The sequence below is a fragment of the Geospiza fortis genome, unplaced genomic scaffold (genome assembly GCF_000277835.1).
Source record: "Geospiza fortis unplaced genomic scaffold, GeoFor_1.0 scaffold271, whole genome shotgun sequence".
Taxonomy (NCBI): domain Eukaryota; kingdom Metazoa; phylum Chordata; class Aves; order Passeriformes; family Thraupidae; genus Geospiza; species Geospiza fortis.
In genome coordinates this window covers 1,876,438-1,893,451 of record NW_005054405.1, presented here as the reverse complement: position 1 = coordinate 1,893,451, position 17,014 = coordinate 1,876,438, and the positions used below count along the sequence as shown (strand labels likewise).

General features: G+C 38.5%; 1 protein-coding gene across 2 annotated transcripts in view; it reads right to left on the bottom strand.

Moving 5' to 3' along the window:
• The window catches only part of NRXN1 (neurexin 1), a 671,624-nt gene that overhangs the window by 115,800 nt on the left and 538,810 nt on the right, over nt 1–17,014 (bottom strand). For both annotated transcript variants that reach the window (XM_005426207.1, XM_031061247.1), the window contains one exon: nt 4,926–5,097. In XM_005426207.1, coding sequence (XP_005426264.1) covers nt 4,926–5,097 — 172 coding nt within the window. The remainder of the gene's footprint in view (nt 1–4,925; nt 5,098–17,014) is intronic.

Genomic DNA, 17,014 nt, shown 5'->3' with positions numbered 1-17,014 from the left:
ACTCCTAGCATTTGTCTAAAAGTCACATGTTCCCCATGAAAAGATGACAGACACCTTTTCTATTTTCTAGAATACAGGGACCAAGAGAAGTATTTAAATGACATGTCCCTCTCCCCTAGCGCTTGGATGTTCTGCAGGAACAACATTTATCCCACAAATCCAGAGAGAGTCCCTAAAGACAGCACATGTGATCTCAGCTCTTTAATCAAAACCAAACCACCAAAAAAAAACCAATTCAACTGAACAAAAAAACAAAAAACAACAACAACAACAAAACACACACACACACAAAAAAAAACAACAAAAAAACCAAACCAAAACCCAGTACAGAATTATTCTATATTATATGAAAGCTCTTCAAGCTGGTGATTACTATATTGCAGGGGTACTGGCACTCAGCATAATGTCAGTTTGCTCTTCTGCCAGCATCCACAGTCTCTCACACAGGTTCTTTGGTGTCTGTGCTCTATCATGATTTATACCTCCTAATCAGGAGATGCATTTGTCCCAGCAGTCTGGAAATGCTTTGGACAAGCTCTTTTCTGCAAGCAGTATGAGTGACATGCTCATGCTGTCAGATCTTGGTCTGTCAGACACATCCCTGACATGTCCTGACCCATGGGGTACGTGAGGACAGATGCAACACATTTATGCTTTTCTAAGGCTAAGAAAAGATCCAGGGATGACTGGGAGGGCATAATTTTAGATATTTACCTACATCAGACAGGATCTTCCAAACTGCTGCAGGGTCCCAGGAATGCTGAGCATTCTCAGCAGACTGAGCAGCTTTGAAACCATAGACCCATTGCCCAATCTCTGCTAGGTCATTTTCTAGATAGAAAATTTACATCGGTCTGATTTACGATGGAAGTCATGAAGAGAAAATCCTCACTGGTAAAATGATTAGCTGTGCTGTGTGTTTTAAAAGAATCATCATTGGGCAAACTGCCTTTGACCACAGAAAGCACAGAGTTAGTGTCAGAAAAGTGATTCTGAAATTCTTTCACAACAAGTAGTGGTCATTGTGGCTTTAAAATGTTGTCTACCTTGTTTTGATATACTTTCACTGCACTACCAAGGAACAGAAATCAGATAATGAAGAAAACTGTTTTTCATGATAAATAGATATGGTTAAGAGCACTATTATGGGGTTTTTTCCCCTGTTCCCTTTTTGATTTTATTTGAAACATATTTTCTTTCAGGTAAGGATTAAAATGTTGTTTCAAATTAAATAAAATGCTTTGTTCTCAGATTATCTAAATCCCGTGTAAACACTGGGCAATCCACACGTGAAAAGTCACAATATTTTATTCAGAAAATACTTAAATTAATATTTTCATATTACTAAAAAAATTTCTTTTATTTTCTTCTTTTTTTTTTCTAGTTTGACCAAAATTCTTAGTTTGTTTTGACCCAAATTAACAAGTTCTTTGTTTTATGCAACCTTAGGGAACTAAAAGCGTAGAATTATTACCTAACTGAAGTTACAAGAGCAGCCTCTTCTCAGAAGCAGCTAGAGCTGCTGTTGTGGAGCAGTCCCATCACCACAACAGCAGCCAGACCATTGGGAAGGGAAATTAAAACTAGACAGTGAAGCAGACAAGATAAGCCACAAAGAGTAGAAGGGATCTGCATGGAAATGGGGATAGTCTATTTATTAGGAGCTCTGACTGAATAGTCAGCAGTTTTCTCATTCCTGTTTAATATGGTCATAAATTAGGCTGCATCCAGATAAGTTAATGTGAATTTACTGTCTGAAAAAGAGGTCAAGATGAAACACTAAAGTTCTTTGAGAAGGTGCAGAGGGATGGTGATAATTCAGCAAAGAGACATAGCACTGAATTTAGTTAAGACAGATGGAATAAATAAATCAAGTGAAAATATGGGCATCTTAATCAACTATCAAAAAACTACAGTGTGCCACTCACAATCACAGGGCTATGCACCAGCCAAAAACACTAGAAATGGGGAAAACAGAATCAACATTTAATAAAGGGCAGAAATCAAAGTATACATCCTCATAGCTCTAGCATTTTATTTTATTCAGAAAAGTGACAGGAAAGAAACTTCAGAGTAAAAAAATTACTTTGATGGTAGTCTGGAAGAACATACATATGTAAATCCAAACCTCTGTTTCTGAAAATCTTCCAGCCATTTCAGGATACTGAAATCTTCACATTTGTCTAGGACTAAAACACATTTTCCCCAACTATATTTCAAAAAACAACCGTTCACCTTAACTAGGATAATCATCCTCTACCACTGACCCCTGCCTCTTTTCCTTTTACAGCTCTCTCATTTCACACCCACTCAGATATAAACTGAAGGTGCATTGGCCCAGAGCAAACTCAAATCTAGTGTGATCAAGAATGATGTCACAGGAGACTACATTCTGTTCATCTTCCAGGGTCACTCTTCTGCGTTTTATGCAGCTTTTGGGTAAAACACACAAAGCCACCATGGAAGCTCTGTGAAGTATTGCCATGTGATATTTTTTTGCCAGGTACCAGCTGGTTTTGGGCCTTGGGTATCCTTATCCATAGCAGCTACATGGGCCCAGATGAAGGATACACAGGCAATGAAACTGGAAATTCCCGAGTCTCTGACCAGAAAATTCTCTCAGAAAATCTTCACCTAGCATTTTAAGGCACCAAACACAAACAAGCAATGTCTTGTAGTCAGGCATGCCAACCTGAAGAGTAATTCTGAGAAAAATCTTGCAACAAGACCTGATTGGTTGGTATGCTTTGGACAACCAACTGATTATTTAATTTTATGTTTGAAAAAAAAAAATCCAGCACATGTAAGTATAGCAACTTTACTAATTAGGCTGCCTAAAAACCAAAATAACAAGACTGGCAAATCTAATGGAGCAGCACAATAAGAGAAAGGTTGATGGTTGCCTTCTGGGAAGGGAAAAGAGATGGAGGGTGAAAAGGGGAGCAGAGCAGCCAAAAGCAATGCTGTGGCATACAGGAGTCATAAAATATTACTATGGGAAAGTCAAAGAAAATTAAAGGCCAACAGCAGTCTTAGAAGATCCAACACTAAAACAAGCCAAGGGATTCTGTACTGCAGCTAATGAAACAACTGAGAATGCCTTGAAATGCAGCCTGCACATAGAGCGATCATGGAAGCTCAATAAAAATCTAGTATTTTGTTTTCTTTTTTCAAAGAAATCATCCAACCTTCTTTCACTCCACCAATCCCATCCCAAGGAAATCACTCTATTTTCTAAATTGATCTTTGTTCAATACAAACAAGTTCTATGTGCCACTAGCTTCAGAACTCAAGTCAGTGAGGTTTTTTTTGTGTTTGAGCCTGTCCAGGAGCTCCCTGTTCATTCACACAGACATTCTGGCATGTTTGCCTGACTTCCTCTTTGCTGAGCTTGGAGGTGGTGAATTCATGCTCATCATTTGGTAAAAACCAAAATAAACAAAAAACCACCTCAAGCCTATTTTTCCCTTTGTACTGAGTAGGTCTTGAGCACAAATGATGACAAGTCCTCTCCAGATTACACCTTATTTCATCAACCATTTACCAAATACTGCAAAAGGAGGAATCTAGGGGGGCACAGGGGAAAAAGGAATATCTGAAAGATCACTGAATATATTTCATTCAGTATCCCCCTTTCCCTCAAGAGTTTATCACCTCTCATAGATGTGTCTAACTTTTAGAAACCATTAATGGCTCTAATTCCAAGTGCTGCCATTCATTCATAGCACATTAGGACACAGGTGGGTTTTTTGGCAACTTCTGCTACACATAGTTTCTTTCCCAATGCATACTTTCATTATTTCATATATTCTGAATTATTTCCAAGAAATTATCTGAAGGGTTATATTTCACATGTGAGTTGTTTTTTAAATATTTTTATTTTTTAAAATAGGTGAACTACAACTGAAATGGCAGCAATAACAAAAACCCCCATCCTAAATGCTAATAATTAGTCCAGGGAATGTCTTATGCCTTCCTTACTAGTGAAACACACCCTCCTGCTGCACTCCTCACCCAAAAATGAAGAATTTTCTACTTTTAAACCAATAAATCAGAGCTGTCATTTGTGCAATCGGCATTCTGGTTTGCATATTTGCCTTCATTTACACCTCTAGATTTGCTGCCTTTTCCTTAATATAAACACACAGAGCAACTGTTAGGAGATAACATGCAAATGCATAAGTTACTATTAATGGCTCAGTTTTCCTACCCAGTAAGAAAGGGATTGTGTATCTGAAAAACCTTGCCTTTAAAAATGAATCAAATTAGCATCATAGTGCATAACATTTGCATAAAATTAAATATGGGCCTGCTCAGGATAGTTCTGCCATCATACTAGTGGTCCTCTTCAAGTAACCAGCATCATCTGCATAAATAATATCCTGTAGTTTGCCTTTTGGAGTTAAAGCACCTCAGATTGGGTAGTTGGCTGTACAATTGACAACTGCAATGCTGTTTGGTTCGTGTCTGCTGGAAGACTTCTGCTAAATTCATAAGCTTCAGATTGCTGTAATCTTGTATATCAAAAGAACACAGACAACCTTTTCCTCAGTAAATGCCTCACCCCATCACTTGGGAATAGACTTGTGAGTCACTTTAAACCGTGTAGCTTTTGTCAAAGCCTTTTTTTCCCCCGCTAAACCAAAAGTGCAATAAAAACAAATGATAGCAAGAAACAAAACTACTACTTCATGCCTCCATAACTGCATTTTTCCCACTTCCAGTAATAACTTGAATTTGGGCTTTTAAACTCACTTAGGAAACGCCATCATCATAAACTGCACTGCTCAGGATTCTTTTAACTACTTCTGCAGCTACTAAAGCACCTCAAAGGAGCTGATACTGCATTAGGAGGGGAGCAAAACGGGGCCAACTCCAGGCACCTCCCCACCCTCTTAGTGCCAGGTGTCTGTGTGAGGCCTTACCTGCTGGGTAGCGCTCGATGACGGGCCAGTTGTCCACCTGCAGGGTGGCATTGCCACCGCTCCTGGTGAAGCGCACCACGTGGTACTTCCCGTCGTTAATGATGGCGTTCATCTCCTCGATGGCGATGTCGTCCGTCCCAACATTAAACTTAACTCCAATTTTTCCCTGGTGCTGCAGAGTTGGGAGGGGGGGGAAAAAAAAAAGAAAAAAAAAAAAAGAAAAGAGGAAGAAGAAAAAAAGAACTAATTAGGAGTTGTTTTAGAAGGAATTGAGACAGCGTGTCACACAGGGAAGATTTCTAACAACATCTTCCCTCCTCAGATGTAACTTCTGAAGGTTCGCGCGTGGTAGTGACAAACCTTCTGGCAGCTTAGGAAGTCTGGGACATGTTTTTGAAGGGTAATTGATATTCCAAATGAGTTACTTCACCAAATTGAGCTCTCTCCTTTTCCAAGACATTCAGATCAAGATGAGGATGGGGCAAGATGGAGGAAAGCTCAAGGTTTCTGTCTTTGTCCTCTCCCTCACCTCCATGAAGATTAAACAAAAATTTTCCTTTTAGACTTTCAAAACAGAAAACCTTACAGTGTCACTTGGAACAGATACAAGAATTTTCTGGCCATAAAAGCCAAGTTTTAGCCCTGCTTTTCCTTTTTTTCAAACCTCATTCATACTTAGATCCTTCAAAAATGATAACAAAGAAGGAGACTATTTTTTTTTTCTCTTGGAGAGATTTTTGGCATCACATTGCAGTGATTCTGAATCATTAAGCCAAGATCACACTGGCTGATTAACAAGGACTTCCCTGTTCAGAGCCAGAGAGCAGGAAAAGGCATTTGCTGACACAGGGATGTGGTATTGTTCTCACTAAGGCCAGACACTCTTTTTTTTTTCTTTTTGCTGGGATTTGCCTATAAACTCCTGTGTTTGAGTGTTCTTAGGGCTAAGGGGACTTCCCATGCACACCAATACCTACTGGCAGCAAAGCAGTAGATTTTCCAAATGATTGTCATATCAGCAGGTTTTCATTTTTATTGATTTTTAATTATTAAAATGTTCACTCTAATAGGACACCTGCATTTTAACAAAGTCTTTTAATGTCCATTAAAGTTAACTTAAGGGCTTTGAATTTTTTTTATCTCACATAAAATCAATTCTACTCCTCAATAAAGGTATTTATTACACTGAGGAGAAAAAAAGAAAAGCACTGCACAGTATGAGTTTAGGGACTTATTCATAATAATTGGTAATTCTACACGAAATTTCATGTTCTTGGAACTGGTACATCCTGCTTTAAAGTTAAAAAAGTTCATGAAGTTCTTACACAATCAGATGAAACACAATGAAATATTTTGCTTTGTATGTCTTCCTCATTCACATCAAATCTTCCAGAACCAGTTTCACCTCTGTAGCAGAACTCTTGTGTCTGGTCTCTCTTTGCCTTACTACCCTAGTGCTGCCTCCTGCAGTAAGTGTACTCTGCTGCTCCTTGTCTCTGGAAGTCCCCCAAGTAAAGAACTCAAGAGTTTGTCCATATTATTTTATTCTCTTTTTAAACATCTGGCTTTGTTTTCCAGCACTGCTTGCATGCTGCAGTTACACAGCTGAGCAGCTGCTGAGCGCCTCTGCAGTTCCTCAACATCCTGGCACCACATTCAGCTCCTCAGCTATGACCTCTTTTGAAACAGCTAAAGAACCATTCCCTCATGAGATTTGCAGAATGAGTCTGAAAAATATTTCTTGTTGGCTCAGTTGATTGAACAATTTCTAAACATTCCTCTTTTTTTTTTTTTTGACTTGTGGATTGTTTTAATATTTCTCCATTTGCTGGTTCCTACTTTTCCATGTCTAGAGAGTGTCAATATGGGATCCACCTTATCCAAGTCATGCTCATCTTCTTTTGCCTCTGGTGTGAGTTGCATAGCAATTTCCCAGTTATCTTGGAAAAGTAACTGTAGCTCTTCTTAATTTCAGCTGCTTCAACTAGACTCAGAATAAATTTCACCCATTTTTTTCCCCATGGATGCAATAACTTATTTGCTTCACCTGTTTCATTCATATGCTTATTCTCTTTACACAGAAATACATACAAAGAAATGTTACATTGTCCTGCTTCAAAGCAATCTCCTCTTTTACTAATTTTTGAAATGCAGAAAACCAGCATGTAATGATAATGGCGTATGCAACTTTTCATAGTACTTTCAAGAAATCAAAGGGCTCTGAGGATTAAATAAAGCTGACTAATTTTACCATGATTCATAATTACTCTATTCATAACCTACACTTTATACCAGTTTTCTTATTTGCTATATATATATGCATATACATATAGTATTTTAGATATTTTTTAAAATGACAAAGGAAACAAAACAGCTTTAAAGTGAATAGAAGTGGTGGGAGTCAAAAGAAGTGGCACACACAGCACATATATCAGCAGTTTTCCCGAAGTTAGAGCATGTGGGGCTGCAGCCAAGTTACCATTTACAAATGGCCAGGTATTGGCAAGTGAAATGAATGCTTTGCAGACTTGAAAGCAAACTTTTGGCCTTCCTTTATAGATATATACCTTCTAGTGAAAAAAAACCCCAAGTTTTCCTGACTTCCCTACATTTGTACACAAGTACTGTGCACAGACACCAAGCATGCAGATGCAAGAGCAAATATCACCCTTAAAGCTGGTAACATATCGCAGTGATTCTTTTGTCTTTATTTGTAATGTATTTGTGTATCTGAAACCACAAAAAAAAAAAAAAATAAAGGTTACAGTTAATTTTTCACACACTTCCCCAGCGCCTGTGGGCATCTCAGTAACACCTCCATAAAACAAGGAAGCAAATCTGTGTTTCAAATTGAAGACTTCCTGATTATTATATTCATATTTAAGTTTGACTTCTGGACATCATATCAAACATTATATGAATTACAACCCCATTGTACACAGCCCTTTACAACCACAAAACAAAACATGATGCTGCAATAATCCCCTTTCTATGTAGATAGGGGGTTTCCTAAGCCATTGCATTATCATGCAGGAATTTGACTCACTACACACCTCCCCCACTGCAAGATAACATTATTTTTCATTTATCTTTGTCACATTATTTTTCATCTGTCTTAGGTTAAGACCATGTGCACACAATTATTGTGGACAAGCTGACATAGAGTAACCTGTTGAGATAACTTGATCTCAGCCCTCAGCCTTGTTATGCTTTATCTGGTGGGCCTGTAGCCTTTCAGAAAGAACTGGTTTTTATATTTCCTCTTTTTTTTTTTTTGAGCAATATAGTATTGCAGAAAGACACTGATAAAACTGAAGCCCACTAAATTACCATTTTCACTTTGCCAGCGTCAGTTGCATAGTAAAGTGGTAGAAATTTTCCTTTATCACTCATTCATTCAAAATAATCTTAGAAGTCATCCTTCCTGTCAGAAACAGCCTCAGACAAATGCTGAGTGAGAGGTTCCCTCTTCAGCACGCTGCAGATGGGCACTATAGAGATGTCTGTGCATCACTAAATACTGCAATAAGTCAGCACTGCTGTTGAATGGTGCTATCCCTGCCAATGACCCAAAACAGCACAGGCTCACATTCCCACAAATGAATATTTCTTTTGCCCAAAAGCAAAGATGATCATTTCAGAGCTCCCCTGGTAAAAATCAGCTCTGCACACAGAGCCCATACAAGTCCACTGCATTGTTTATGGGTCTCAGCCTGTGTTTTCTTTTTCTCAGTCTCACCCAGTTGTGAGAGAACATGGTAATGGAACCAATTCCTTTTCCTACTGTGCCTCTATCTATTCCATACTGCTAAGGCCACAATAACAGAGCAGAGTCAGGCAGGAGGTGGGAGAGTTTCCAAAAAGGCCAAAAGAGAGGAGGGATGCGTTTCAACAAGTGGCTTAAACATTGTGTCTACAGAAATTATTTTGAGCCTCAGATCCAAAGGTAGGATCAATTATGCTAAATCCACCACAACACCACCCCTGCTCCCTGGGGCAATGCAGTGCAGGGACCTTGGATTCATCCACACACACTCTGAGCCCCAGCCAACAACTCTCCAGAAACACCAAACTTTTGGTTTGGAGGTGCTTTGGCCACGTAGCTGTCCTATTTCTGAGGCCAGGTTGGCTTTTATTTCTACAGTACCTACGCAGACAGATAAGTGAATTTGTTGTTGGCCTGTACATTACTGCAACATGCAATGTAGTCTTTGTGTATAGCTTAAATTCTGCTGTCCAAGCTCACAGGCTAAGGATAAATGTGTTAGTATCTTCAAAACAGTTGGATAAAACTGTGAGACAGCTCCAGTTCTATGCTCCTGATGTGCTCTGAAATGTTGGGAGCTTTGATTGCTCCAGTAGCGTAGGATGTGTATGTGTGCACGTGTACATACCAATCACTTCAAAATGTTTTGTCTTCAAAAGCTCTGGCAGCAACTGCTGTAATCGAGCAACTCCAGTGGAGTATTTTCAAGCCTGTTTTATGAATTGTGCACTCTAAATACTTAACAGACTTCTGATGAGGCACCAGGAATGCTGATGAACCTGAGAACCAAGAAATAAAGGTGGAATGCAAATCAAGCCAGCAGCTGACACTGCAGTTTGTTCCCTGTTGGACTCTAGTTCAGTGCTACCAATCTGCCAAAATGCAGTAAAATCAATGCTACTATTTTTTTATATATAGATATAGATATACACTCTCACACATATAAATATCTATATATAAATATATGGATATATATATATATATATATAAAATTGACATTTCCTATAACATCAGTAATGCTTTGCTGCTCTCTGTAGCATTAACTCTGGAATTAGTCAAACATGAGTGAATGCAAATTTGGCACAACAGTAGTTTTAGAACAGACTGCAGACCACCTAAGCTCATAATACTTACAGCCTTTAACCACTTCCAGGGAAAAGCAATAACACTGGGACTCCCACAGGTGGACAAATTGAGAAGAAAAAATTCAAGCGTGCCAGCTTGAATTTTATATCATCAGCCCCTGAGGCACCACTGTCTTGTGAATGCAGTAACAAAGTCTTAGAACTAACTGAGGGTTTACTTTGATTTTATTGAAGTGTAGGTTTCATGAGTTTTATTAAGACTGAGATCATTTTCACTCAAATGTAATCAGAGCATAATATTCTATATGATAGAAAGCTGTGCAAGATAATTAAAATATTATGTGGGTTTATCAGTCCTGTAAGGAAATGCATATTTTAAAATAGTACTGCTTGCTTCAGGAAGAGAGGGATACACAACAGACAGAAGATACACTTGAACTCCAAGATTAATGCAGAAACTATACATATTTTAGTCAAATAATCCATCATTATTTCTTATTACCATCTGGCATCTTCCAGAGGAAGTGCTTCCTGGAAAAGACACAGAAAACACAAATCATCTGGGAAGAGTTCTTTGAATGAAAGCATCTCTTATATTGAATATAAGAGTTTTCTGAATATTGAGTTTTAAATTCATTCTCTTGGGGTTTAGATTATCAACCTAATGCTATTTTTATTTGTCATTTCTCTGTGACAAGTGAAAAATATCCAACCTATTTTTCCAGTATTAACCATTAACCCCTTCTTAGTCAACTGCAAGTCAAGACACAACAGAAACAGGCATTCTCCTGTCATACGTCGAGTACTTACAGTCAGGTTTTGTGCCCTTTCATAAATTCAGAAAGGCATTTCAGAAAGGCTTTCAGCATATCAGTGCTTGACATACTGCAGAAAATTCAGGAAGGGCATGAAACCTCTATCAGAGTGCTGGTAAGCAAAGTTACTACTCAGAGGTTGGCACTTCAAGCAAGGATGAAAGATTTCTGTTGATGTCTGATAGGATGCATCCACCTGGTACTCAGTATTTTGGCATCTGACAAGTGGGAAACTATTTCTTTTTTCTTTCTTTTCCTAAAAGCTGGTAATATGTAGCTAGGGTGGAAAAGCAAAGAAAACAAAACAAACTTCCCCTTTTTCTGGTTTCCTGGCGAGGACATTAAGCTGTTCCCAGTGTTCTTTCTTGCAAGTTTCTCACCATTTATTTGCAGCATTTATTTTCCCAATATTTGTTTATTTCTCAAATTCACATCTTTGTAGACCTTAGGTTATGAGAAAAAAACCCCAAACAACAACAAAACAAACAAACAAACCAAAACCCCAAACCCAAACAAAATAAACAACGTTTTTCATTTTAATCCAAGATACCAGTCCTGATAATTGTACAGAAAAGCTTAAAACCCAAAGCCTTGCAAGATACTCTTGGCAGAGCAAGAGGAAGAACTGGAAATCATGTTAAATCATCACTGGGCTTGAGTAGTGGCTGGAATCCAAATGTTGCCCTTGGGTTCCTGTGAGAAGAGTGGTCAGATCTGTGCTACCCATTTATACACACCCGGTGGAAATGCAATGCTGGCAACAAAATGCTGCCCAGCACTGTGCTGTGCCACTGCTTGGATTATTCACAGAGGAAAAATGTCTGCAGAGCCAGAAATGCTACCAGTATTTCCTGCAGCACCTGTGAATGCTCACCTAAGCACAAACACACCTTTTTCATCTACACCAAGGTCCTTCCAGAGACAGTACAAAGCGCTTGAACAACAGATCGATAATCATAAATATACAGCAACATTTTTTTTTCCCTCTTCTAGTTTCAGGATACTCAATTAGTTGTCCCATGAATTTTGTAAAAGAGACGTGGAGGGAAAAATTTGCATCATATTTCACTATCCTGTTTTACTCAGAATTTGTGTAAGACCCTTTAATAAACCTTTACATGACCCCAATTTCACGCCATTAAGTCATCTAGGCTTTCTAAATCGATACAGAAATAATAAAAATTCATTGTTCACCAGATGTCCCTGGTTGACATGTAAGAAATAGCACTGTCACTGTAACAACATTATGTATGCAAATATACACAGATGCTACCAGAGCTACTGCTCTGCAAAGCACTGGTCAATAAAAATTAAGCATCTTCTAGCCTTAAACCAATGACCCTTAAATGATGTAAATGAAGAATGAGCTCAGCATCCCACTAATTTACAACTGAGGTGCAGCTAGAAAAACAACCACCTAAGTGGCTCGCTAGGTGGAAGGAGCAACATGTGGCATAACAAATTTCATGCCCCCAAGCACCCTCTGTGTGACACACAGAACAAAATTTCTGGAAAGAAGATATCATGAGAGCAATCACTCACTGACCCAGCATTGCGGGGTAGGAAGAAACTACCCTTTACTACTATGAAAAAAAATGACTTGTGCTTTATCACTTAATCACTTTTCTGCTTTAAAATAATTGTCCTCACAGTCTGCTTTAAAGTGTTATAGCCATTTGATTTATACATAAAGCTCAGCAAGCAGAAAATATAGAAATATTTATAAATCTACAGTTCTGACACTTCAACTCTTAGTCTGCAGTCTTCCTGTTTAGTTTTAAATATTGCAGTCCTCACTGCTATGTATTATAGGTGTATGATTTCAGGTTACCCTGATGATGAATTCCTGAGACAATACAATTACCTGAACAACCAACCCTTGAAATGCAGAAGTTATGAAAGAGGTATGGAGCAGAGCCCACAGCAGCAACGTACTGCATCTTATTATCCACTCAGCATCATTACTGCAGTACACAAAATTAAGTTTTTCTGAGAAAACATGCAGTAAAGAACAATTTAAATAGCCAGCCATTAATGTGGTATTTCTTTCAAAATAGAATGTTTCACAGAAATGCCTTGACCTTGCCAGCATCTCACCCAGGGGTTTTAGTCATGGTGACTATGCCATGGATGGTTTGAAGAGATGCTGTTCACCAATCAGAGCATAATTTGAAGTAAACAAAGTCTTAACTACTGGCCAAGGTAGCTCACAGGTCTTGGCTTTGCTCTGTACACTTATTTTCCATGTGGGCAGACATATTGAGTACCTTAAATACAGGATGCTCAGCCTGAGGAATTCCATGCTCATTAGAAGCTACAGCTACTCACAAATTGCTTCCCAATGGGTGCAATGAGATTTGAAAATCAGGCTTGCTTTCCTGTTTTTCATAGTGGTTTTATACAGAGGTTATTAAAACAGAGTTCCTGGAACTTGATACCGTCATACAAAGGTGTAAAACAAACAAGTAGCACCTTGGTATCAGTACAATCTAATCCACACTGGAAGTTGTCCTGGCTTAAGGGCACTGATTTCTGTGTTTAGAAAGGTTTCAGAGAACTCTTCTGATAACTGGTGTGTCTGAAACAAATTCAACGTCAGAGTGAGTAGGACGTATAACTGGGACCAGAAGTGAAGAATCAGCAAATTCTCAAGCAGGCTTTCATGCTAAATGATTAATAGCCATACGATCAACACACATGCTCATGAAAGCACCAGTAATAATTTTTTGAGAATCTGGGTAAAAGGACTTTTCATACTAAAAGCCTGTAAGGAATTATTAAAAACCAATAATGGCATTGGACAGCCAACTCCTATTGGGCTTTAATGAAAAATGAACACCTACCTGTCATTCATACCTTTGACAAGCTCCCCTTTAATATTAACCAGGGTCTTGAATATTTCCAGATTCCTACCACAACCACTGGGAAAAAACCCTTTTAAAAAAAATTTTAAATGCATATTTTGCATTCCTTTATTGTTCTGATTGCCTGCATGCAAACCCATTTTCAGAATTGTTTCCTAAATATTGTTCTCTTTCTTTGAGGTCACCAGGTAGAAATAACATGTTCCTTATTCATCTTGGCTGCTAAATACTCATTAGTGACATGACAGAAAACTGAAAGGAAAAGCATCCAGTCCACATAGTGATTTAAAAGTTAGGCATCTGAGAAGTGGACTTAGATGAATATTTTTTGCCTCCTATCTTTAAAATGAAGAAAGCATGATAGTCTCACTTCAGAAAATTGTTTATCTGAAGCAATTTATAATTGAGAAGTCAATCAGCAAGAGTAAAACAAACAAAAGAAAACACACACACAAAAGTCAACTACTGGTCTATGAGACAAATATAGAACTGAAATGAAAAATCCTCACACAAGGATATGTAACCTGTGCTGTTCCCAGCCAGCAGAGATACAACATGCCACAGGAAGGACTTGGGCTCCCTGGAAGAAAGGCAAGTCCTGGCTGTTGTCCCAATTTCTGAGCAATCCTATAATTTCTGTTGCCAGTTTTCTTCCTTTCATCCTCAAGTGTAGAGCGATTCTATGTCAAGCTTTAATGCCATGTATATGTTCCTCCATGGTAGTAGTTTCCTTTATCTCACCTTTCTTCATCTTGAAGATCTTTCAGAATCAAAACCAACTTGACAATTTACTGGTGTGCTGCGCTAGGCAGTGCAGAGTAGCCCATTATCAATGCTACAACAGAGGATCTCACTTCTTTTGATCACTTAATGCTACAGAGCATGTAAAAATCCTTACACCGAATACATGTAGCACAGGAAGTCATCAAACAGTGTTCTTTGACTGGACTGTGAAATCCCTCAGGTAGCTGGAAGGGGAAAGCAAAATCTCATAGCTACCTCTACGTTCTCTGCTCTTGCTGCTAACAACCCCCAAGGTTTAAAAGACATAGTTTTGGCATCTTAAAAAAAAAAAACAAACAAAAACCCACAAAACAAAACACCACCCTGTGGAAGAGAAGCGTTACAAATGAAAGGGTTCTGTACAAGAAATCATTAGCGTTTGTGAACAGCCTCTAGAAGGAAGAAATCTTTGGGGGGAAGCATAGCAAAATAGCATGAGCACCTTTGACAATATGCTCTTCAATAATCAAGAAGTTCCTTAATTGTATTTAAGAAGAAATCTGCCAGAAAACTGGAAAAGCTGACCTCAAGGAAATCAGAAAAGGATCAAAACTGAATTTAACCCACTCCAAGGAAGCTTTGCCTATAACAGAGCTCTGTACTGTCAGGCTCTGGGTGCCTCTCTGAAGCAGGGAATTTTAATGAATGTTGTTCTTACTGGAATGGTCAATATCAGGTTTGAACGATGTCCAAATATATTTGTGCTCATGTTATTTTTAAAAATCCCTGACAATATCTAAGTATTTGCTTATGATGCTTAAGAATTTGCTTAACAATATCTAAGTATTTGCTGATGTAAAACAATAGCCATTAACAGCCAACATTGCAAAATGCATAATTATCTTCAAATGGCACATGAGAAGGGAACAGCATCATCCTTTTTAACTAAAAGGATGCAAACTCTACAAACCCTTCACTTAGAGCAGGCTTTTATTACTGCTGGAAAGCATCATTTTGGAAATGGGGCATGTTGGGCAGCCAGCAATCAATAGATTAGGGCAGCATTCTAACCTCATTGGTAGTGTACTCCTGATTTCTGCCCTTACTGCAGCTACTTTCTTCATTTACTGTTTTTTATTATACTTGGCAGATATTTACCTCAGAAAGTGAAAAGTCAGAAGGAACTCCAAAGAAGCCATGGCTGCTTTAGAAATAGTAACATGCTAAAAACAGAGCATCTCTCATTAGAGTTGCTTGTCAGTTTTTCAGAGCTTCTGCCTCATACTGCTATTCTCACACATTTTGCTGTGGAAGAGATGTGATGGTAAAATATTTGAAAGACAGCTGATGCAAATTGTGTGCTTTCCATTTCTTGTTTCTTGTTAAATTCTGTCTTTACTAAGATCAAGGTTTTGCTAGAAAGAGCTTAGTAGAAACCAGACATGTAACTATTTTCCTTTTCATATTTCCATAGCTTAATGATAGTGAAGGACTATTTGAAAAAGAAAAAAATTATTAATAATTTCACTGCTATTTGATCAGATAAGATTTTGCAACTACATTAGGGTGGCAGAGAACAGAATGGGCATTTCTGAAAGGGGAAAAAAAACCCATCAAAAAACCTTTTGAGACCCATTGGAAATGTGACTTCCGAAAAGCATAGCAGGGGGAAATTGTCTGCATCTTAAATAGCCTTATAGGAAGCTTATGTTTGATATATCTTGTGATCTGCACCAGATAACCCAATGTCTTGCTGACTTTGCCAGTGTCACAGAGGTGAAGTTTCCACATGGGTGAGCAAACCACTGGAGCAATTTATTCAAACACATTAGACTCAAATTGGCTTCAGTAGAGCACCAGGCAAGGCAGGTGTGTGTGCATGGCCGTGCACACATACAGCCTTTCTGACATTATTCTGCGCTAAATGAGATAACTTAAAGGCTATAAGAAGAAAACCCTATTTCTTTTCCTTATTTTTTCCAAATTGTTCTTTACCTACCAACAGTCTCATTAAGCAGTAACACCATTAGAGAACATCAGGCACACATTTTTTCACCTATGCTGAAGCTCAAGCTTTTTGCCACTTTTGCTTTGCCAGTGCAATTGCTAACAGGTTTCTTGGCTCTGCCAGTGCAAAGGGCATTTGTGACAGACAGACCTCCCCAGTAAACATTCTCCCATTTCCTCTCTCAGCCCAGGCAGAGCACTGTGCAAATGCTGTGCGGAAACTCCACAAACTCCAGCTCACAGAACACAACGCAAGCAAGGAATCCACCAGAGCTGCTCCACCACAAAGCTCCACTTATATTACAAGAGAACTTACTTTAATGCTTGGATAATTCTAACTATGATTATTTCCTGTGCTGCATCCCACACTCAAACACTAACAATGAAGCAGAAAGGTAGGTGCTGACAATGAGCACCTTCTCCACCTGTTCTCACCAATACAAACCTATCAGGACCACCAGATACCTCCATGAATGGTTGTATATCTCCATAATTGATGTATGGACATGAATATAGGGGAGTGATGTAAAACAGCTCCTTCTCTTGCCCACTTTCCATGCAGAGGGGTAAGAGCAAGGATTCCTGATTAATTGCTTATCAAGGAGAATCACCTTAATAAGGGTCAATTCCTGAGGCAGACAGCTTAATTCATTCTTCAGTTTCTATGTGAACACATTTCTTTCTACAGAACAATTGACTTGCAGCTCAATTCACATTATTCAATTATATTTTTATTTTTTAAGGGAAAAAGAAATGAAAATGTTACCTTCTGAAACCAGTGTATCTGTTCTGAGGAAGACCCAAGTGTCACAAGTAATTAAAATTAATG